This window comes from Anabrus simplex, chromosome 1 (genome assembly GCF_040414725.1).
Source record: "Anabrus simplex isolate iqAnaSimp1 chromosome 1, ASM4041472v1, whole genome shotgun sequence".
Lineage (NCBI taxonomy): Eukaryota > Metazoa > Arthropoda > Insecta > Orthoptera > Tettigoniidae > Anabrus > Anabrus simplex.
This window is the reverse complement of record NC_090265.1, coordinates 263720757-263745827: the sequence shown is the minus strand read 5'-3', so window position 1 is coordinate 263745827 and position 25071 is coordinate 263720757. Positions and strand designations below refer to the sequence as shown.

General features: G+C 38.4%; 1 protein-coding gene across 4 annotated transcripts in view; it reads right to left on the bottom strand.

The window, feature by feature from the left end:
* Positions 1–25071, bottom strand: part of LOC136864768 (nuclear receptor 2C2-associated protein) — an 81285-nt gene that overhangs the window by 35675 nt on the left and 20539 nt on the right. For all 4 annotated transcript variants that reach the window (XM_067142159.2, XM_067142140.2, XM_067142149.2 and 1 more), the window contains exon 2: positions 19735–19789. In XM_067142159.2, coding sequence (XP_066998260.1) covers positions 19735–19772 — 38 coding nt within the window. In that variant the 5' untranslated portion in view covers positions 19773–19789. The remainder of the gene's footprint in view (positions 1–19734; positions 19790–25071) is intronic.

Here is a 25071-nt window from a genome sequence, read left to right as displayed (position 1 = left end):
GTTGGGAGAAGATCAATTTGGCTTCAGAAGAAATGTAGGAACACGTGAAGCAATCCTGACTTTACGTCTGATCTTAGAGGATCGAATCAAGAAGGACAAGCCCACGTACATGGCATTCGTAGATCTAGAAAAAGCATTCAATAATGTTGATTGGACCAAGCTATTTATGATTTTGAAGATGATAGGGATCAGATACCGAGAACGAAGAATCATCTACAATCTGTATAAAAATCAGTCTGCAGTGATAAGAATCGAGGGCTTTGAAAAAGAAGCAGCAATCCAGAAAGGAGTGAGGCAAGGCTGTAGTTTGTCCCCTCTCCTTTTCAATGTTTACATAGAACAGGCAGTAAAGGAAATCAAAGAGAAATTTGGAAAAGGAATCACAATCCAAGGAGAGGAAATCAAAACCTTGAGATTTGCCGATGATATTGTTATTTTATCTGAGACTGCAGAAGATCTCGAGAAGTTGCTGAATGGTATGGATGAAGTCTTGGGTAACGAGTACCAGATGAAAATAAATAAGTCCAAAACAAAAGTAATGGAGTGCAGTCGAATGAAGGCAGGTGATGTAGGAAACATTAGATTAGGAAATGAAGTCTTAAAGGAAGTAGATGAATATTGTTACTTGGGTAGTAAAATAACTAACGATGACAGAAGTAAGGACGACATAAAATGCAGACTAGCACAAGCAAGGAAGAGCTTTCTTAAGAAAAGAAATTTGCTCACTTCCAACATTGATATCGAAATCAGAAATATGTTTTTGAAGACTTTCGTGTGGAGCGTGGCATTGTATGGAAGTGAAACATGGACGATAACTAGCCCAGAAAGAAAGAGAATCGAAGCTTTTGAAATGTGGTGTTACAGAAGAATGTTGAAGGTGAGATGGATAGATCGAATCACGAATGAAGACATACTAAATTGAATTGGTGAGAGGAGATCGATTTGGCTAAATTTGAAGAGAAGAAGAGATAGAATGATAGGACACATCCTAAGACACCCAGGACTTGTTCAAGTTGGTTTTTGAAGGAAGTGTAGGTGGTAAGAGCGGTAGGGGTAGACCGAGATATGAATATGACAAGCAGATTAGAGCAGATGTAGGATGCAAAAGTTACGTAGAAATGAAAAGGTTAGCACGGGATAGGGTGGCATGGAGTGCTGCATCAAACCAGTCTATGGACTGATGACTCAGAAAAAACAGTAGATAATGTTCACAGAATGTACTTCGATCACGTCCTCCCAACGTATAAATAGACTTTGTTACATGATTACATTAAACAGATGATTGCATAATTAAGTAGACTTCCTCATCCCCACTCCATCTCGATATGTCCAAGGCATGTCTGTCCAATAATGAGGAAGAGATTTCCCAATGCTTTGGTACCCACCCGGCTATTTCCAGACCACGCCCAAAGTTGTTTCAGGATATCCATATTCAGACTTGGATTCTCTGTATGATTCACCAAACTTTCCCTGGATATAGCTGTGTGTTTCCCAACTGCCTGTACAAAATAAATTACTAGTATCTAACATGGACCTTCCAGCATCAAATATTCCTACCTTAATTTAATAATAATAATAATAATAATAATAATAATAATAATAATAATAATTTATTTCACATTTTGTGGCCTACATTGGACCACTAGTCAATTATACAAAGGATTTCTTGATTTCCTATCAGCCCAATATTTTTTCATTCTGAGAGATGCTGCCTTCCTTTGTTCTGTTGAAAATACCCTCCCATTAAACCTTTTATTGACCTTGGTGTGTAGCCTGGTGTGTGTCACTTGAAGTATCTTAATTTTTCTGTTTTGTGTTTTAGATTGTCTATTGTTATTTGTAGTTCTTTAATATCCTCCTTAATTTCTGTATACATTTAATCTTGGTCTTGCTATTCAATAATTTTTCAATTCTTCTTCTGCTAATTTTGGTGTCAGGTGTTCTGATAAGATGTCCAAAGAATGATATACATTTTGTGTTTTAGATTGTCTATTGTTATTTGTAGTTCTTTAATATCCTCCTTAATTTCTGTATACATTTAATCTTGGTCTTGCTATTCAATAATTTTTCAATTCTTCTTCTGCTAATTTTGGTGTCAGGTGTTCTGATAAGATGTCCAAAGAATGATATACATTTTTTGCTAATCGTGCTCAATACTGGTTCAATTTCCTTATAAACTGTTTTATTTTATTTTAATAATATGTTGTAACAAATTTAGTATGAAGAGTATGTACCATCACAAACTTAACAAGTCGGTACACACAAGACAGTGGTCTCTCGTCACCGATCGCAAACCGCAAAGCTTCTAAGATGGCTATACGCTCCACAGTATACACGCTTCATCATAGTGTCCACAGAAATGTTCTTTCAAGTTTCCCCGACTTTCCCTGACCTACTAAGAAAAATTTCCCTGACTCACGAAAACTGAGCGGCAAGTTAATTTGCCGAACAGCATGTTTTACAAGGAACAAAAAAAAGGAAATTCCAGCCTCTATCATTCCCTCTATCATTCTCTCTCCACTTCCTTTTTTTTTCAATTATTTATGGAAAAACAATTACACTGATGGGCACTTTGTGTACATATATAAACAAATTGTTTTAAAGGTAACATGTAGGCCTAACATATACCTTTTATCTTATCATTTCCAAGGAATAAAGTACAAGTAACTTATAGAGTAATTCAAATATGAAAATTATTTTACCACAGCAATCTAGTATTACTTTATATGGATTTAAAGCACTCCTGAGATCAAAACTAATTAACTTGTGTTTCTAATTTAGGCGAATATAATGAATTCCAACTAGTCTAGGTCTATATTCAAAACAGTTTTCAAATTTGAAGACAAATAAGTCATAAGCACTATAGGTTTCTGACTTTGAAATTTTCTGAGCGAAGGTTCAGCATCTCGTAAAATACTTCTAAAAGCACTTAATTTTACATTAAGTAGCGGATTCTTCACAGCTTCTCTAAGGTATCGAATGTTTTTTGTGTGTTTTTTTTTTTTTTTTTCAGTGTACTCTTTCACAGATTTGTCAATGTGATCATATATTTTAAGAGCTTGATCAACACAGCATTCATTTTCCAACCATTTTATTGCAGTGAACTTGTAAGGAAATGTGGTGCATGTTATTATGTCTATATATTTAGCACGTTGAGCAGGGCTATCTTTAGAAAGACTGTGCAGAGATCTGAAAAAATTAAAAAGGTCTCAGTCAATTTTGGAGATCCCAGTTTTCATGGCTCAATTCACTGTATGCAAACTGCATATGCTTTATATCAAGAAGAGATTTGGCCTCGGGGTTTAGCACTTGCATATGAATTTCAAGTTTTTTAAATAAAACTGAGGTTAACATTCGGTCCATCCATTGAGACTTGCAAAATACTGCCTAAAGGTAAAGACGGTCCATGGATAAACTCTTCTAATAAGTGATCCGCAGTTGCCCTGCCTAAAAATATGCTATTCCAATACTTTGTTGCAACTTTTGACGATTTACATGCCTAAACCTTACACACAAGTCCATTTGTCCTCTTTGGACAAATTTGTCTAATGATTCATCAAAACAAACAACGTAGTCAGAGCACTGTTTTAAGTCATTTTGCAAACTTTCTTTAAAATATGGGGCTAATCCATTATTTATAACATATGGAGCCTTAGTCTTATCCATAATAAAGTTTTGAGCAATTTTACTGTCTGGGAACATTGTTTTGAATTCTGCGAAGGTTTCATCACAAGAGTTGAGGAACATCTTTCCAGTGACAACCTGGAAAGCCCATATGGCTTCAGCCAATATAACATCTACTTTATTCACACTACAAGTCTTTAAACTCCTTTGACTTGTTCCTGGCACTGCTAATTCCTTTGTAGCTGTGGATGTAGTGCTAACTCCTGGTTACGTATCTTCAAGTGGAGATGGAGTAGAGGTATTCTTTGCAAAGAAAGACTTGTTGGCTGGGAAGATTTAGCTTTCATGTATTTTATATGAGTAGGGCCTTTAGCATGAGAAGTAACTGCTTGTTTGCCCATATTACTAAGTTTGAATGATTTACAACACACTTTACAATATGCTGAAGTTGCATCATTTACCAATATGTCCAACCAACCACTCAGTTCGGGAAACACTTTACTGTCTAGCCAAAGTTTATTAAAAGTACACTGCTTGTTAGCCATTGTCATGAGTTTCAAGAAAGCATCCTACAACTGAAATAAAAAAGAATAACATAAAAATGGTTGAAAGAAATGACATCAGGACAAACAAAAATTGTAGAATTGTTATGCACTTCTTGTGAAAAAATACCTTTAAAAAATGATACAATAGCTTGGGTTCGAATCAAATCAAAATCTCTTTATTTGCAAATAAGGTGTCTACATAGGTGGCAAATGGTACACTAAAATACATTATTGTCAAGCACTTTTAAATTAACAAGAGAAGAAGAAAATTTTTCTAGAATACAATAATATACAATTTATGCTAACAAATTTTTCTATTAAACAAACAGATCATCCTTAATAAGTTTATATTGTTTACAAAATTCTACTTATAATATCTCCTATACTTACAAACATAGTCAACTCATATACAGTATGTGGAATTACTTCAAATAATACTATGCAACTGGTATAAGATTAAACTTTACATTGCATTTATTTTCTTTTTACCCATTTTGGATTCTAAGTAGCATAACGACCTGTTGCGTCTCAACCAGAGCCCCTTTTGCCACCACTTTTCAGAGTTCCTGAAGGGCCTTCACAGCTACCGTAGCGGTCCCAGGGCCCTCGAAGTCCCCACTGTACTTCACCCCTACAGGCAGTCCCCTACTTGGGCTGTCCAAACTCCTTAGACCAGGGGATGGAATTAATTTAATCACACACATTTTTTATTTACAATATCCTGCACTGGTCGAATGCCCTCTAACATTTAATTTATTATCTCTGTTGTTGTTTATTCTCTTCTTGAATATCTGTACAGATTTTTGAAAAGGATCAAACACTACCCCTGGTAAACTGTTCCACTCCTTCACGCCCTTCCCAATGAAAGAAAATTTACCCCAATCGCTTCTGCTAAAATTCCTTCTAATTTTGTACTTGTGGTCAGTTCTACCAATATAATTATTTTCCAACTGAAGCCTCTCACGGATATCTCTCCATGCTTCTTCTCCTGTATAGGCTCTATATAATCCTATAAGTCTAGTTTTCTCCCTTCTCTTACTTAAAGTTTCCCACCCAAGTTCCTTTAACATATCTGATACACTACTCTTTCTCCTGAAATCCCCTGTTACAAACCTTGCTGCTTTCCTCTGCACACCATCTAGTTCTTTTATTAGGTATTCTTGGTGAGGATCCCAAACACTGTTTGCATATTCCAATAATGGACGAACCATACTTAAGTAACTTTTTTTCTTTTAATTCTTTGTTGCATCCTTTAAGTAGTCTCATTATGACATGTAACGATCTGTATGCTTTCCCAACAATGTCATCAACATGACCCTTCCAGTGCAAATTACTTTCAAATCTCACACCTAAGTATTTGCACTTGCCATCTTTTGGGATAACTACCTCATCCAAAGTATATTCAAAGTCAGTTTTAAAGCTCCTGTTTGTAAATGTTGTAATAGTTGATTTGCCTCCATTAATCTTCATATTATTTTCTTCAACCCATTCTTGGATACTCTCAAGGTCCCTTTGTAATTCTGAACAATCCTCAATGTTATTTATTTCCCTATAAACAATTATGTCATCTGCATACAATCTTATTTTAGATGTTATATTGTTCCCTAAGTCATTTGCGTATATTAAGAAAATCAGATCAAAAATTAGATGGATGGCTTTTCCGGCGTTTGCTCTATTAACCAGCGTTTCGTCTTAGGTCTGACACTAGACTTTCTCTTCCTGTGATATATTATTTCCTACTTTGACTTTCTGAACCCTTGAATTTAGAAATGTTCTTATCCAACGTATAACCCTTACGTCCAATCCCATTCCCTCCAATTTAATAATAATACATGTTCCACTCTATCAAAGGCTTTGGAAAGGTCTATGGCTATGCAATCTAACTGGCCTCCTGAATCTAACTGTTCTGATATGTCCTGATGAAATCCCACCAGTTGTGCCTCGCAAGAAAATTTCTTTCTAAATCCATACTGGCTCCTCATGAACCCATTTTTATCATCACATATCCCTCTGATGTACTTTGCTATTAAACTCTCCAGTATTTTACAAACTATACTGGTCAGGCTGATTGGTCTGTAGTTCTCTGGTTTCCTTTTATCACCCTTTCCTTTATAAATTGGTATTATTATAGATTCCTTCCATTCCTTTGGTATTACACTATTATTTATGACATAGTCAAAGAGAAATTTTAAATAAGGCACTATATACCACCCCATTGTCTTTAATATCTCCCCAGTAATTTGATCACTTCCTGCTGCTCGAATGGAGGAGGATAGGTTACCTAGGAGAATAATGGACTCTGCTATGGAGGATAAGAGAAGTAGAGGGAGACCAAGACGACGATGGTTAGACTCGGTTTCTAACGATTTAAAGATAAGAGGTATAGAACTAAATGAGGCCACAACACAAGTTGCAAATCGAGGATTGTGGCGACGTTTAGTAAATTCTCAGAGGCTTGCAGACTGAACGCTGAAAGGCATAACAGTCTATAATGATAATGTATGTATGTATCTACTTGTGGTCACTTCTGCCGATATAATTATTTTCCAACTGAAGCCTCTCACAGATTTCTCCCCATGCTTCTTCTCCTGTACAGGCTCTATATAATCCTATAAGTCTAGTTTTCTCCCTTCTCTTACTTAAAGTATCCCACCCAAGTTCCTCTAACATTTCTGAGACACTACTCCTTCTCCTGAAATCCCCTGTTACAAATCTTGCTGCTTTCCTCTGCACACCATCTATTTCTTTTATTAGGTATTCTTGGTGAGGATCCCAAACACTGTTCGCATATTCCGATAACGGACGAACCATACTTAAGTAACTTTTTTCTTTTAATTCTTTGTTGCATCCTTTAAGTAGCCTCATTATGACATATAACGATCTGTATGCTTTCCCAACAATGTCATCAACATGACCCTTCCAGTGCAAATTACTTTCAAATCTCACACCTAAGTATTTGCACTTGACATCTTTTGGGATAACTACCTCATCCAAAGTATATTCAAAGTCAGTTTTAAAGCTCCTGTTTGTAAATGTTGTAACAGTTGATTTGCCTCCATTAACCTTCATATTATTTTCTTCAACCCATTGTTGGATACTCTCAAGGTCCCTTTGTAATTCTGAACAGTCCTCAATGTTATTTATTTCCCTATAAACAATTATATCATCTGCATACAATCTTATTTTTGATGTTATATTGTTCCCTAAATCATTTGTGTATATTAAGAAAAGTAACAGACAGATTATACTACCCTGTGCAATTCCCTTCCAAACTTTCTCTTCCTGTGATATATTATTTCCTACGTTGACTTTCTGAACCCTTGAATTTAGAAATGTTTTTATCCAACGTATAACCCTTACGTCCAATCCTATTCCCTCCAATTTCTTTCCATGTTCCACTCTATCAAAGGCTTTGGAAAGACCTATGGCTATGCAATCTAATTGGCCCCCTGAATCCAACTGATCTGATATGACATATCTAGAGCCTAAAAATATCCCCTCAAATCCATCATTGGGGAAGATTTCCCTGACTTTCCAGATTTTTTTTGTCTATTTCCCTGACAAAATAAATTTTTCCCTGACTTTCCAGAATGTGGACACTACGTTCATACACTGGGAAGCGAGATTTTCATGCTAACATTATCGGAGAAGAAACAACAAACCACATTTCCTCAGATTTTAGAACCATCCGTTAAGATATGTCATGTGACTGAAGTCCTGGAAATACCTCCGATGAACAGAGGCATCTGTGTTCACCTTAGATCCATGGAGTAGATCTAGCCATACGTCCCGCTGCGGAACTAGCCACGGAGGTATCTTGCTAGCGGTCCGGTGAAGACAACCACAAATAACTCACGACACAAGCTATCAATGTAGGATTCAGCTGGTTTTAGCACCTCTTGTGGTATTGTGTACTAAAGATGCATCGATAGCTTGGATGCTGCGGCATTTCACGAATTTTGGCAGTGTACATTAAGAGTATGTACTGCCGCCTTATTCGTAAAAGTGGAACTCCCAATTCGGCAAGTAGGCTGGGAATGGGGCTAGTATTGAAAGACATACCAGGCAAATACTGGGGCTGTACCTTAATTAAGGCCACGGCCGCTTCCTTCCCATTCCTAGGCCTTTCCTATCCCATCGTCGTCATAAGACCTATCTGAGTCGGTGCAACGTAAAGCCCGTAGCAAAAAAAAAAAAAGTATTGAAAGCTTCGGCTGCCAGCCTAACTCCACTATGGTGAATATTATTTAAAAGGTTCAGCATAGATCTTGATGCTGAACCAAAAGCCGCACTATCAAAGTCAATATGGGAAAGGACCGTAGCCATGTAAAAACGTAGCAGCACACCACCCCTACAAACGCCCACTGAGAAACCTAAACCTGAGTCTTTTCAAGCATCCTTCAACTTACACATGTGGGGCTGTCCCATTAGTCTCTTATTTAAAATGGTAACCCAGGAACCTATAGGTGTCTACAACCGGTAAGACACTGTTCTGCAAGCAGAGCTCTGGTTCAGGATGTACAAGCCGATGTCAACAGAAGTATACAACTGAGGTTTTTGCCACTGAAAATCGAAAACCATACTGCAGGGCACATCTGTCGACTTAGTTAATAGTTCAGATGTAAGGCTTTTCGGGCGTTTGCTCTATCAACCAGCGTTTTATCTTAGGTCCGACACTAGACTCATCAGAGTGGGATGTGTCAGACCCTACCCACTGACGCTGGGGTGTATGCAGGTGAACTTATCAGAAGCCCATTATAAGAGTCACAGTCTGATAACTGAATACAGGAGATAAATCTCCACAATGGAATTATTGCCCGCCTATCAATTCCGAATGGAAAACTCTAAGTTCTGATAAGTTCACCTGCATACACCCCAGCATCAGTGGGTAGGGTCTGACACATCCCACTCTGATGAGTCTAGTGTCAGACCTAAGATAAAACGCTGGTTGATAGAGCAAACGCCTGAAAAGCCTTACACCTATCTGTTTTTGACAAGCTCTATTGGTGAAAAATATCTAATTCCCTCCATGGGAACTTAGAATTTTCCATTAATTAATAGTTTGCTGTAGCTGTCTCTCAGCAACTATCATCCATCCAGAGTTGAAATGTAGAGCTAAATCATCTACATACAGGGATGGATTGACAGCGTACCCAGCAATGGCAACTACACCGTTGATGGTGATTGTGAACAGTATGACACTCGATACAGATCCATGAAGTACTCCAGTTTCTTGAATGTAATATTGAGAAAATGCATTCCCTACTTGGATTGGAATGAGCCAGAGGGACATGAAGTTCTCAATAAACCCTGGTAAATTTCCCCAAAATCCCAACCGGTGTAGTGTGAAGATTATCCCATATTGCTAGGTAGTTTTGTAAGCGACAAGATGTTCCTTCTGGAGAAAGGCTTCTTGAATGGAACTCACCAGTCTGACCAGATGACAGGTGGCAGACTGGTGAGAGCGAAAACCTCCTGGTGGTCAGTCAAGAAACTGTTCTCTTCCATGCCCCACACAAGTTGCTAGTCCACCATCCTTTCAAACAGCTTACACAAGCCAGTTTTAAAGCATTTTGACCTAAAATTGTCCAGAAGCTTTGGATCTTTACCTGGCTTGGGAACTGGTTTTATAATTCTCTCATACTACTGAGATGGAAACACTCCCTCATGTCATATTCTATTGAATAGGGTGAGGATATCCTTGAGACATTGGTCACTTAAATGTGGAATTCATCCAGTCCAGGAGCCGTGTTCCTGCACTGCACAAGTGCATTCCGCAATTCCCTCTCCACAAAAGGCATGTTGTAGGAATACGAAGCACTAGAGGCAAAGGAAAATTGTGTGCTTCTGCTTTGCACTTAATAGGCAAAAATGGAGGATCGTATCTCCCAGAACTGGATGTATCTGCAAAGTGTGATTCTTTTTCTTTTGGCTACCTGCTTCAAGTCGCACCGACACAGATATGTATTATGGCGATGATGGGATAGGCAAGGCCCAGGAATTGGAAGGAAGCGGCCGTGGCCTTAATTAAGGTACAGCCCCGGCATTTGCCTGGTGTGAAAATAGGAAACCACGGAAAACCATCTTCAGGGCTGCCGACAGTGGGGCTCGAACCCACTATCTCCCGATTACTGGATACTGGCCGCACTTAAGTGACTGCAGCTATCGAGCTCAGTAAAGTGTGATGTGAAGTGATCTGCAACAACTGAAGGAATCATTAAGTACATTTTCATTAATGGGGATTTCGGAGAATGAGGGAAAGTTCTGCACTCCGACAATACAGGAATTTCGTCCACACTTGTGACTTGGAAGACATATCTTTCCCATGTAGCTTTCTTACTTTCTCGAATAAAAAACAGGTCTCAGCGCGCAGACACTTAAATGTAATATGATTGGTCAAGCATCCTTCCGACGATAATGCTATAAGCCTGTTGACAATCACGCATGGCTGCTGCAATTTTGTCCATCCACCATAGGACCTGTTTCCGGCGAGGCATACCGGATAAGGAAGAAATTGTTTCCTCTGCAGCAGCCAGAATTTTAGTAGTAATGGCAAAAATGTATTTGTCAACAGACTCTAACATACCATCAGTCATCACTGAGCGTTTTGAATATCCTGGCCAATTTGCCCACCAAAGTAACCAGTGCTTGGGTACTTCAGACTGTCTTTGATTCAAGAGCGTGAGAACTATCGGGAAGTGGTCACTATCACAGAGGTTATCATGCACTTGCCACCATAACAGGGGAACTAGCGTACGGTTGCACAAGATGACATCCAGGTGCGAGAATGTGCCATGTGCGCTGCTGAAATGTGTCAGCTTCCCTGTGTTAAGCATGCAAAGATCGAATTGGTTGATCGATCGCTCAAGTATTCTTCCTCTATACAGGAAGACTGAGAACCCCAGAGGATGTTACAGGCATGCACGTCTCCCAGCAAGAGAAAAGGAGGAAGTAACTGAGCAATCAAATCTTGGAGTCCAAGCATCTGAAGATCATAGTCTGGTTGAAAGTACACACTGCACATCATTACTGGCAATGCAGTGCAAACTGCAGCTGCATCCAGCTGACTACAGAGCGGTACTTCGACTCTGAAGATGTTGGACTGAACTAGGGTACAAACATCCCCAGTCGCCCCACCATCCATAGCTATTCTGTCTTTGGAATAAAGACAATATCTTCTCATAGTCATGTCATGTGCAGGTCTTAAATGAGGACCTGTGAACAGACTATGGTTGCCACGGAAAAGGATATCAGTTGATGTAACTCAGCTAGTCAACGATTAAAAGTTCCACTGCAAAAATGCCATTGTGTGGATGTGGAGTGCAACAAAATTAGGACAATTTCTTGTCCTCCTTTCCGCCAACTACCGTCCATTTTCTGCCAGTTTTAACGGTGCCATTTATGTCATCACCATCCACAATGAGTGGTTCAGCCGCCCTTGTCTCATTAGGGGAGAGAGAGAGAGAGAGAGACTCCATGGATGGTGAACTCTCTGATTTGGAACGGTGGGCCTTCTTTTTAGCAGAACTGAGTTTTCCGGAAAGGGATTGAGGAAGAGGACATTGAGGTCCCTCGCTCTTGCCTGCCATTTCCTTATTCTTTGAAGGAAAGCCAGCAGATGATTTGCAGGTCTTCTTTGGGGATGCTATGATCCACTATCGGATTGGAGAAGGCTTCTTCTGCAAGAAGATTTTCCAGCTCTATTTGGGGGAGTCTTTCCCCTGCCCTGGTGGGGGGAGGACTTCCCACCTGAAGATGTCTGACAAGTATCCTTCCCAGATGCTTTTGGCAATAATGTACTCGGTAACGATTGCGTAGTGATCTGTTCTTTCTTTCTTTTCTTGATTATTACTGTTGTGAAAAACTGTATGTTAGTGGACCGTTTCTCAGAAGCAGAAGCAGAAAAATTGTAGGCCTCTCAGCAAACAAAACCGAGAATTCCAGTGGGGCCTTCGATTTTAATTTCCTCCAAGCATCTCAATAAGAAAGCTTGTCCAGTATCTTTATCTCATGGACCTTCTTTTCCTCCTTGAATGTGGGACAATCCTTGGATCGAGGGGGCATGCTCACCTATGTAGTTTACGCACACGGGTGGTGGTGTGCATTTACACTGGTATGTGCCTCTTTTCCACATGCCCCACAAGTTGCTGCGCCTTGGCAGCACGGTAAAGTATGACCAAATCATTGGCAATTATAACAGTGCATAGGTGCTGGTATATATGCTTGAACTGTCAGTGTGTACATGGTAACTTTAATCCATTCAGGCAGAGTCTGGAAGTCGAAGCTGAGTATAAAAGCACCTATGTCATGAAGATTGGCTCCAACACACCTCTTGAACTGCTCGACATCAGAAACTCCCTGACATGCAAGGCTCCAGATGAGATCATCGGACACTTTGCCTAAGTCCCTGTGAAAGATGACTCCCTTAGAGGAGTTCAGGAGTTTACGCTCCTCCACCTTGACATCATAGCTTGCAGTACCCTCTTGCTCTGTATGACCGTAGTGATCTTGATAAGTAAAGAGCTGTCACATAGCTTCTGCACCTCATCAATCTCTTCACCACCAATATCCTCAACAGCATTACTAATTAGAAATGTATTTCCTGGAAGGAAGGTCTGAACATCAACCCTGAAGGCAATCAGGAATCGAGCAGAATATACTCAGATGTTTCTTGACTGAACAAATCAACAGCACGATTGAAACACTTACATTTCTTAGACAAACCTTTGAAAGACGCCGTTTGAAGGCCGGCAGCCTTAGAAGAATCAAAACCCGAATAAACCAGTTTACAGCACTTCCCTTGAGAATACAAACAAATGCAAGGTTCGGTATCGTAGCTAATAGATAGCAGATACTGTATGTTTTTGAATCATTTCTCAATGACATTGAGAAGTAGACATGACACTCAGAAGTTTGATACTCAATATACTGCGTCGTAACCACAGAGCCACTTACAGCGAGATGATATACTGTATATTGCACTGTGATTCTCATTGGATACGTTAGATGTGTGGAGATAGGAAAGCTTTATCAATTATGTGTAAATGTTTCTTTCGAACCATCACGTTAACTATTCATGAATCTTAAGAAACTAAATTACAATTATTATGTTGTGATATCTTATGTATTTTACAGGAGTAACTCTCTAAAAACAATCATATTATCTTAGTTAAGGTGTTAACTGACCCGACAATTTCTCTTTATTTACAAGTCAATACTGAGAAAGATGGCTTCATATTTTTCATACATAGGCAACCAATAACGTGATTCACCAGTATCCATCATCATGTTATTCCAGATATCTAAACAGGGGCTTTAACAATACAAAAAAAGAGACAGCAATTTCTGAAGCAGAATTTTTTTTTTAGGAAAAATTTAGAAAATGGATACATTAGAAATTTAAAACACATCAAAAACAATGAGAGCACCTCTTCCTTCCTTATGTTTTCAAACACTCTTATTTCATTAATGAAGGTGTGAGTTTTGGGTGTATCTTACATATTCCACAATAAGCAAATTTAAACAGTTCAGAGATGTCTGCATGAAATGTGGGTGTACACTGTACAGTTATGTTAAAACAGTGCTTGCAATTATGATACAGACATTACTTAGGGTATGCAGAAAGTAAGTCTTATTCATAAATATTGTATCAAATTCTTTTATCCATTGGCAAGCCATTGTCACGATTTTGAGAAATTGTGAAACTTTTCATCCACTGGCCAATCTGTCAACAAGACAATCAAGCAGTTTGCCGGAATGTGTACTTTTTTTTATTTCAATCTTGCTTACGTTGTACCAACGCAGATAGGGCTTATGCCAAGGATGAGGTAGGAAAGGGCTAGGAGTGGGAAGGAAGCGACCGTGGCCTTAATTAAGGTACAGTCCCAGTATTTGCCTGGTGTGAAAATGGGAAACCATTTTCCGGGCTGCTGACAGTGGGGTTCAAACCCACTCTCACCCAAATGCAAGTTAAAAGCTGCATGACCCAAACCGCTCAGCCACTTGCTTGGTTTCAAGGAATGTGAACCTAGTACATCAATAAACAGTACAGTAGAAGTCCGTTATAGCGAGAATTCATAACAGCGAAAGATTTACTCGCTATAACGGATTGTCGTTATAACGGATTTTTAAAATAAAAGTCGGAAAACCCTTCATGCACTTTAAAGTCGGTATGAAACGGCAATCAGTTTGTTCAAAACTTGCGTTTCCGCAGATGATATCCACACTGCGACTTACTTGTTTGCTATTTTTCGTAATCCGATACTACGTGAAAGTGTATGTTTAATTTCATTCTGAAAAAAATATAGTTCCGTATTCCTCCGAATCCAAGAATCCAAGATTAACCCCACTTTTTCCTTCGAAAAATTTAATTCTGGCTCAAAAAGGAGTTTGTAAAATCATACAAGCCTACGCATTTTTAGACGCCGAACATTGACTTTCGTCACGCCGTATTTCATTTTTTTGCGGCTGCACAATTATTCTTTATTTCCACGGGTTTAAGGACCATTAACTTAACATTGGCATCATAATACCGAAGATAACTCGCTGAAAATTTCCGGCAATACCTATTCCATGCGTCACTACAATACAACGAACCAATAGGAAATTATTCTTGCTGTCTATAAAACTGTTACTTTTATGCAGCGTCAGAGATAACCGGCTACCGCTACACGCACGTCTCGCTTGTCGGGTGCGGCCAAATTCAACGGCTAGCGATGTATAGGCCTAATCGCGAACGTTGAAAGTCAACGAACGAGTTTATTGCGCCACGGTATGGCCAACCGCCCTTGCGTTTTTCGTGCACATACCTCACAATTTCATCACCGACTTCTTTAAAGCGTCCTTGTTGCGGACCACTGAATGCATTTTTTGTACAGTACCGGCACGCATTTTTTTCTTCATTTTTTTTTTGTCACGCTAACGCGAAATATTGGCTTTAGTTAGGCCTATGCCGTATTTTCTTGCGGCTGCACAATTATTCTACATTTCCGAGTGTTTGCATCATAATATCGACTAGAAGCTGTTGAAAATTTGCCGGCAATACCTTTTCCACGTATCTTTACAATACGATTATCCATCACGAAAATATTCCTGCTGTCTATAAACCTTAATTTTACTAAGCGTCAAGTGCAATAGACGCGTTATGACTCTGCCACTGAGTAGCCATGGCTTTTCTAAGAATTCGAAGGGTCGCATGTTTTGATGCCATTCTGCAGATTTGAGAAACACACAGGCACTGTACACTGTACAATCGGTAGAGCTGTGTAATAAAGAGGCGGTCGTTTATTGTTAATGAGTTCTGTGCGCGTGTGAAAAGAAGCAGCGTGGTAACCGCGGTACCGGTAGTTGCCAGTGGTATCCATTAACTTACTGTTAGGCCGCGAATGCAACAACCCTTGAGTTTTCGCATGAGATTCTGAGAAAAAAAAAGTCTTGGAGTTGAAGAAATACGGTATCACTCCAGAAATTTCTGTGGCAAACACTTCAGCTTTCTTCTTCAAACAGCGTCACCTAACCTAACGTTACATGTAGCCTATCATGAAAACATATTTGAAACGCATGTAGAGAAATAACCTCCTCGCGAAAAATTTACATGTAAATAGCCGTAACTAGACGCGAGAAGATATGAAATATCCTCTGAAATCAGTAATGTACTCTGCCATATCTTGAGGTGTATGACATTCTTTTCCGTATATAACATTAAAATTAAGATATCGTTTATTCAGTCTTTAATTTTACGAGTTAACAACTGCTATCGGCCACGTCATTTACGCATTTATTACGAAAACGTGTTATCCTCTTTTTCATTTCGAATTTTCTTTAGAGAACAGCAGTCGATGTGTATTACTAATCAACTCCAACATCGCCTTTGAATGTCAACGAGAGAGCTCGCAAATGCACAAAGTGAGAAAACTATACCGTACCGAAGATGATCGATCGCATTTTGTTGCAAACGTTTCAGTTTTCTTATTGAAACAGCGTTACGTATCCTAACTTAACTGTACTAAACGTATGATGAAAACACACTTCAAGCGCCGGTAGAGAAATTATACCTTTCTCGCTATAAATTTTTATAATAGCCTTTCCGTAATTTAACCACCCGCGACAAAATGCAAACTAACGTATGAAATCAATTAAGCAATCTGCCATATCTCGAGGTGTATCCCATTCTTACTTAATTGCAATATATAGCCTCAAAATTAAGCGGTCGTTTAGTCAGCTTTAATTTTTAACGAGTTAGCAACCGTTATCGGACACGTTATTTATGCATTTATTACGAAAATATGTTCTCTTTCATTTCGAATTTTCTTTACGGAATAGCTGTCGACGGATATTACTAATCGACTCCGACATCGCCTTCGAATGTCGACGAGAGAAATCGCTAGTGCACATACCGAGGAAACGATGCCGAAGGTAACCGATCGCATGCAATATCATAGCTGGGGTGCATAAATATCGGTAACGGAAAAATCTGGTGCGCTTAATCGCTCGTAATAACGGATGCGCCAGTGATAGGGTTCTCGCTGTAACCGAAGGACGATACACAGTTTAATATAGGTATTTTGACGGGGCAGAAAAAGTCGTCGCTATAACGGAGTTCTCGTTATATGCCATACTCGCTATAGCGGACTTCTACTGTATTATAAAGCACCTGAAGAACACACCATGACAGATCACTAGACATCGGATTTATATGATGTATAAATCACCAATATAAGCATTCATTTATGCTGCAAAATTTGGTGACATATGCATAAGTACGCACTTATTTTCATGCTATTAAGCCCTTGTATGAAATGTAAATGTAAGGTTCCTTTATTAAACACACGCAATTCACCCACACCAACACACAAAATCATGATCATGAATAAACAACAGAATGAAAAACAAAAAGAAAATACATTACATACAGCTACGGCTGTTACACCAAAAGAAATAATCCATGCATAGTTTGTGCGACGTATCAATCTATCAGTGTTCACTGTTAAAATAATATGCACACGTCTCCTAGACAAGACATGGTGTGATAATAAACATGATAACTCAATTAGTAAAGCTTTTAAGAAAACCATGTAAAAAAAAAAAAAAATTGTGAAGAAACACACTTCAATACACATTCCTCATTCATTTTACACTGCACGCCCTACTTTTCCTGCCCATAATTTGCTCTGCAGTATACTACAACAATCTTCTCCGAGTTTTCTGGTTTAAATCTGTGGTGTTTGTCTGTTAAAATTAGCTTCAGTGCGGAGAATGATCTCTCTACATCCGCGGATGTGACAAGACAATACTTGAATTCGGGAGCGAGTGTAGGTGTTAACAATCTGGTAGATCCACGTAATCAGTTCCAGCCAAATATTTGTTTATAGCTATCATGATGTCATAGGCCGGATTTCGTTTGAGAACATCACAATATTTTGTTTGCAGACGGAGTCCGAGGTTTCCTGGGATACCTTCCAATTCACGTTTCACATTCTCCATAATGTCCCGTGAATCACCAAGACGCAATCCACGTGTTTCTAACTTGATTAAAAACATTTAAATAGCCCTCATCCAGGAATAAACACTAGTCTATGCATGGGCTTGTTTCTGAAGATGGTTGTGTGCAGATTTCATAGACTCATGAATGAGGTGATACAGACAAACAAACTATGCATTTGCATACAAATCCGATGTCTATTAATCGCAACCATACAACAGATCAAAACCTCATCACCTTCATCAGACAGATGACTACGGGCAAACTGATTACTCCATTCCTACATCCCAGACTTAATGCCAAACAATATTCATGTGCTCCTCCAGCAAGAAGCATCACTGTTGAAGGAAGTAGGGGAAGGATGATATCTCAGCGACATCATTACTACCTTTCCACCATGGTGGATGTGGCTCAAATGTTATCCATTACATATAAAATTTTCAAAATGGAAAATATGTCGTACATTGCTTTTGTTTCCACCTAAAACTGTAGCTCCCATGATAAACATTCACATAAAACACATAAGCAAAAAATGACCTGGAATTATTCATCATTATTTACAGTGTCTGCAATTTAATAGAGAATCTTGCTTTTATGGCAAATTGTGTCTGGCATCAATTAAATTAAATTTTTTAAATAGTACTATTTAAACAGAATTAGTTCAGTAGATGTTTATATGTTTACACCCTGCAATGATGAATAAGTGATTACTTATGCAAGAATTTACTTGGAGCAAAGTTCTAAGAACCAATCTGTGTTAGTGTTAATAATCTACTGTACAGTATGTATGTATGTATGTATGTATGTATGTATGTATGTATGTATGTGACTACAGCAATCACCTCTCACCACTACTGCACATAGGAATACAGGGTGGCCCACTTAAACGTTTCACCGCAGATATATCTGGAACAAGAGATATTGAAAAATGACTTTCACGGGCATGAAGGCAGGGAAGGGGTTAATTAAAGTAAATACTATGAACCAGTCTAAAACGTAGGAAAATAGTATTTTCAACATCAACTTACGTTTTTTAATGGACACCCTGTATTATTTTGTAAGAAATCGTTAATATGAAAAATCACATAAGTAATGGCGTTTGTTTCATCGCAATAGGTCAATTACATCCTGAGATATTGCAATGTGAAGTTGACGCTTGAGATAAACGAAACGCGCAGTAGTTGCACATTCCGAGATTCCAGCACGAATCTCACGGTCCTCTTACTCGCGATATGATTGCCGTACTACAATGCGACAGGCGCTATACTTAATGCTATTTGCACTGCTATCAAGAGGGATGAAAAGAAGAGAATTTCGTTACAGTAACTTTGCTGTATGAATTATGTACATTCTGAAGTAGTACAGTACAGACTACTGCAATGTACTGCGTAGGTAAATAAAAACCGTTATTTACATATCCTTTTCCTGTGGCAGGAAACCCTTCTCTTATTTTCATGCCTCTTGATAACAGTGCAAATAGCATTAAGTACAGTGCCTGTCGCATCGTAGTACGGCAATCATATCGCGAGTAAGAGGAATGTGAGGTTCGCGCTTGACTCTCGGGATGTGCAACTGCTGCGCGTTTCGTTTATCTCAAGCGTCAACTTCACATTGCAATATCTCAGGATATAATTGACGTATTGCGATGAAACAAACGCCATTACTTATGTGATTTTTCATGTTAACGATTGCATACGAAATAATACAGGATGTCCATTTAAAAAAATCATAAGTTGATGTTGAAAATTCTATTTTCCTACGTTTTTGACTGGCTCATAGTATTTATTTTAATTAGCCCCTTCCCTGCCTTCATGCCTGTGAAAGTCATTTTTCAATATATCTTGTTGTTCCAGATATATCTGCGGTGAAAGGTTTAAGTGGGCCACCCTGTATACATTTTATCAACAGCTGTGTTAGCTATAAGATGTATTTAGTATTAATATTTTATCTATTTTTTTCCATTGCCTATCTTAACAAGAATCTTGTGTACAATGGAAATAATTCCTAGCCCCTTGTAACTCTATTAAATGCAGATTCTTCTGTATCACATTTCGAGCACAGATTAATTCAGAAAAATGTACCAACCTGGACTGAAAAGGCTTCTCCTTTAAAATACAAATCATTGCTGGGTTCTCTCAGACTGTAAAGAAAATAAATCATAAATAAATTACACATAATTTAAGTGAACTACATTTCAACAGCAAGTCATTACAATCATAGACATGAGAATATTAAAAATTATCATATATAAGTTAATTTTGTGTAGCTATTTCTAGTCTAGTGCAGTCCTTATACGACAAGACACATTGATAAGGATGGGCACCATCTGCCAAGTACAAGAAACTGCAAATTTGTGTGGTAGAGGACACTGTTGTTTGCGAGTTGCAGGAATATTGGAGACAGTACAAACACTGTTTACACTACGGAGGTGGACAAAAGTGATGATAATGAAGAAAGGAGTTTTGACATTTTTATGTCTAGTAGTTCTAGTTTCACCAACATTAGGCCATCACAATTAAATAGCCCTCATCCAGGAATAAACACTAGCCCATGCATGGGCTTGTTTCTGAAGATGGTTGTGAGCAGATTTCATAGACTCATGAATGAGGTGATCAAAAGCATTACAACTTCTGCTTGGGCAGGCTGCATAAGACATGCCACACAGAGTGCAGAAAGAACATATTATTCTGTGAAAGAATTTTATGGTGCTCACTGTCAGTTGTCTCATTTACAGCACTACAATCACACTTGCTTTTGCATGCTGCTGTCTCATTTACAGCTATACGATCAAACGTGTTTCTGCATTTTATCGGACAGCTTTATACCCTTCGATGAACTAACTTATTTGTCATACACATCTCCTTTTCTTTTATATCTACCTTCTATATTTTATTCTTAATATATTCCACCGTTTCAGACTCATTTAGGTCACAACGCTACTTTATTATTTTTATTTATTTATTTATTTATTTTACTATTTGCGTTATGTTACACCGTCTTATGGTGACGATGGGATAGGAAAGAGCTAGGAGTGGGAAGGAAGCGACCGCAACCTTAATTAAGATTTGCCTAGTGTGAAAATGGGAAACCACAGAAAACCATCTTCAGGACTGCCAACAGTGAGGTTCGAACCCACTATTTCCCGAATGCAAGCTGATAGCTACTTGGCCCAAACTGCACAGGCACTAGCTCGGTCACAATGCTACAGTTGTCCTACCAGGCTTTCCTAGAGCTCCTATATACTGTAGTTCCTGTTACTCATAGCTGACTCTATTTTCCTTTTCTTTTCCATATCTATCTTCCGTACCTAGAAAAACACATATGAGATTCTGCGTGTTGCTGTCTCATTTACAGCAGTATGATCAGACGTGCTTCTGTATTCTCAATAAAATGAATATTTAATGTTAGTTATATTTGCATTAAATACATCATGGGACCGGTTTTGACCCTTTAAGGGTCATCCTCAGCCATTGCAACTTAAATCGACAATTTATATAGTTGGAATATAACACCTATATGCTTAAAACTAGCTGCTACCCGCAGCTTTGCTCGTAATTTCATTAAAATAATTGTTCGTCGCTCCTGTACTAAGACATTTTCTGAAAATTCCTAAGGTATAAAAACTGAATAATTGAGTTTCATTTACCCAGTAAATCTTTGAAAACCACGTTTGTGGTATTGCCTTTTGGAGCCAAGAGGACCAGCCTACTGGCTGAGCTAACTCTGGATCATGCAACAAAGAACTGTCCATGTGAGAAACAGCCCTCTCCTAAGGTGAGAAAAAAAAAAAGTTCTCTTTTATAAAGGAGATTCCAAATACCAATTTCTACACTTGTAACATCTGCAGTCTTTTTAGGTATAAGTATCTCCATAAAAATAATTCAACCGCTTTTTCATTCCTCATTCCCCACTCCCCCTTTTAAGTGGATTTTCTGAACACAAAATCATATGTGTTTCTTTATTTTTAACCAAAATACCAATTTTCATTCAGTTTTTAAGTATCCTCATAAAAATAATTCAACTCCTCCACTTCATTTCACCTTCCATCCCTTAAGTGGATTTTCTGAGAAAAAAATTATGTTTCTCTTTATTTTTAAAGGAGATTCCAAATACCAATTATCACGTCTGTAACGTATGTTTTTGAGATAATAAGTATCCCCATAAAAAAAATTCAACCACTTTATCAGTCCATTTAAACTCCTTCTTAAGTGGATCCTAAAACAAAACAAACAAAAAACAAACAAAAGTGTTGCTTTAATTTTAAAGGAGATTCTAATAGCAGTTTTCACATGTGTAACATCTTCAGTTATTGTGATATAAGTATCCTCATAGAAAAAAATTCAGTATTTTTCACTTCTTTTCACCCGCCCCCCCTTATGTGTTTCTATATTTTTAAAGGAGATTCCGAATACCAATTTTCACATCTGTTACAACTCCAGTTCTAGAGATATAAGGATCCTCATATAAAATTCAACAAATTTTTCAATTGTTTCATTCCACTTACACGGAATTTCCGAAAAAAATAAAATTAAAAAAAATACATGCTTATTTTTAAAGCAGATTCCAAACACCAATTTCCACAACTGTAACATCTTTAGTTTTTGAGATATAAGTATCCTAATAAAAAGCAACTAATTCTTCTTCCCCATTAAGTGGATTTTCTGAAAACAAAAGAATATGTGTTTCTTTATTTTTAAAGAAAATTCCAAATACAAATTTTCATGCCTGTAACATCTTCAGTTATTGAAATACAAGTATCCTAATAAAGATAATTCAACCCCTTCTTCAGCCCTTTTTACAATCCCCTTAAGTGGATTTTCCAAAAACAAATAATATGTGTTTTTTTTATTTTCAAAGGAGATTAAGTATACCAATTTTCATGTCTGTAACATGTTAAGTTTTTGAGATATAATGTAGATATGCTCATTTTAAGAATTCACCCTCTTTTGACGTCCTCTTAAGTGGATTTTCCGAATATGTGTTTCTTTACTTTTACAGGAGATTCCAGATACCAATTTTCATGTCTCTAACTTGTTAAGTTTTTTGAGATATACTGTAGATATACTCATTTAAACAATTCACCCCAATTTTCACCCCCTTAGTGACGGAAAATCCACAGCCTGTTTCCAGTTATTCGACTGGGTCAGGAATGGAATGAATGAAGCCCCCATCTAGCGGCGAGGATAGGAATTGTGCCGGCTGTCGAAGCCTGTCGCCCTCACCTGGGGCAATGATTAATGACTGAAAGATGAAATGAAATTGGAGAGTGTTGCTGGAATGAAAGATGACATGGAAAACTGGAGTACCCAGAGAAAAACCTGTCCCTCCTTCGCTTTGTCCAGCACAAATCTCACATGGAGTGACCGGGATTTGAACCGTAGAACCCAGCAGTGAGAGGCCAACATGCTGCCAGCTGAGCCACAGAGGCCCCCCTTAGCGATGGAATATCCAAGAATCCTCGCTTAGCGAGCACCTACACTCTAATATAAATGTATCCCCACAATTTCATTTCTTTCTGTCCAGCAGTTTTGGCTCGGCAATGATGAACCAGGTGATAATTATCATTGTTAATCCGTATTGAAGATAATGAATGTAGGATGCTAAAGGGTTTATTGTGTCACCTATTCAATACATTTAAATGTTTAAACACTTATGAATTTATTATTAAATCCATTTGAGACATGTTTTGCCCTTCATTGAGGGCATCATCAGTCATAGTACCTCCTCAAGGCATAAATGAGGTACCTGATTAGTAAATAAATTGTAAACATTAAGATACATTACAATGGGAAAGTTATAGTTAAACAATATAAGTTTATAGACACAGTAGTCGGCACCAATGCGTAAAATCACTGGGTATTTTAGTAGAGTCCAGCAGTGGTGGTCTGAAGAATAATTGATGCTACTCATTAGAAAATTATAGGAAATTATATAAAGTTTATACATATATTTACACTAAAGCGGTTAGAGGAGAAAGGGTATAAAGTATCTGGTGTCAATGTTCATGACACAGATTGACAGGGTAACTATACAGTAAATTTACAATATCCAAATGAACAGTTGAAAAATTACAAGCTTATATACATATTTACAAGAGAGCAGCTTGGTGAGAAAGGATATAAAATGTCTGGCATCAAGTGAATCCTGTTGTTCTAGTCGTTGGTTGACGATTGCAGCATTAACACATCAGTAATATGCAGAGTGGTCCAACCTTAGTTTGTAACCACAGGGGGCAGGGAAAAATTTTCTACCATTTTTTTCAAGAATGTCAAATGAGGTTCTATAAGCGTAGTCATACTGGAAGTTGTCTGGTTGAAGTCCCGGGTTCATGAATATGGTTTAATAAGTATGGTGAAGTTGGTCGGCATGGATGGAGACTCATTGGGTGTCACTGAGTACACGGTGCATTTGAATGGCAACAATGACGGCAGTTATTTGTTGGTAATTGTATTTACTGGGAAATTGTTGCGGGTTAGAATCTTCCGCTTTTTAGTTCTTTTAACTTCGTGTAGCTTTGAATACTATGTGAAAACATCAGTGTGAGATGCTAGTGAGAATTTAAATTGATATTATTCCGTAAAAGAAAACATGAAGGACCTCGGGACGAAGTTATTGTTTTGTGTTGCTGGCCTGGTTAAATAGAATGGAGTTGCTTATGGTATAATCCGCAGTGGAGGGATTAAAAATACATTACTACAGAGTCAGAGCGTCATAGCTGGGACGAGGCATCTTCTTTTTCTGTTTGTGAAGAGGAGCCGTAGTGGCACGCCATGTTCGTGCCAGTGTGCGCTGGATTCTAGCGTGTTGTTAAAAGTTGTGTTGTATGAAGTGGAAGTTATCTGTAATCGAGATATTATTATTAATTGGTGTGTAAAGAAAAGATCTTGGTAACTAAAGAAGAGTAAATGTTGTGTTACAAAGCTGATGTGCCACTGAGAAGCTTTTTGTTGGAGAGTGTTGACTGACTATGAAGGAGGCTCAGCCGGTGATACGCACATGTTTGGCGTTTGGCGGCGGGGAGTGGGGAGCTTTGGGAGGGAGGAGCATGGGCGGAGTTCATGCGTAGAGGAGAGCTGACGGAATGGAGGGAGGTAGAGGGGAGGAGTGAGCTTGTAATGTGTTGGGAGTGTTGGTTGAAAAAAGAGAGGGGGAGGGAGTGTATGGACTCGAAAATTACGTGGAAAGTGTTGATGTATTTTACTAATGCAGTTGAAATGTTATTTGCTTATGTTGTGTGTTGTTGTGTTTTTGATGGTCATGCGGTTTTTATTTCTTGTATTGTATTGATGGGGTCGTGGTGGAGGGGGAAGTGCTTGGGTGGGAGGAGGTATGGGATTGCTGTCATTGCATGAGGGGGAATTGGTGGGAATGGGAGAGGTAGGGGGGAGCAGGGTGACTGTTAACATGCTGGGTGATTTAGTT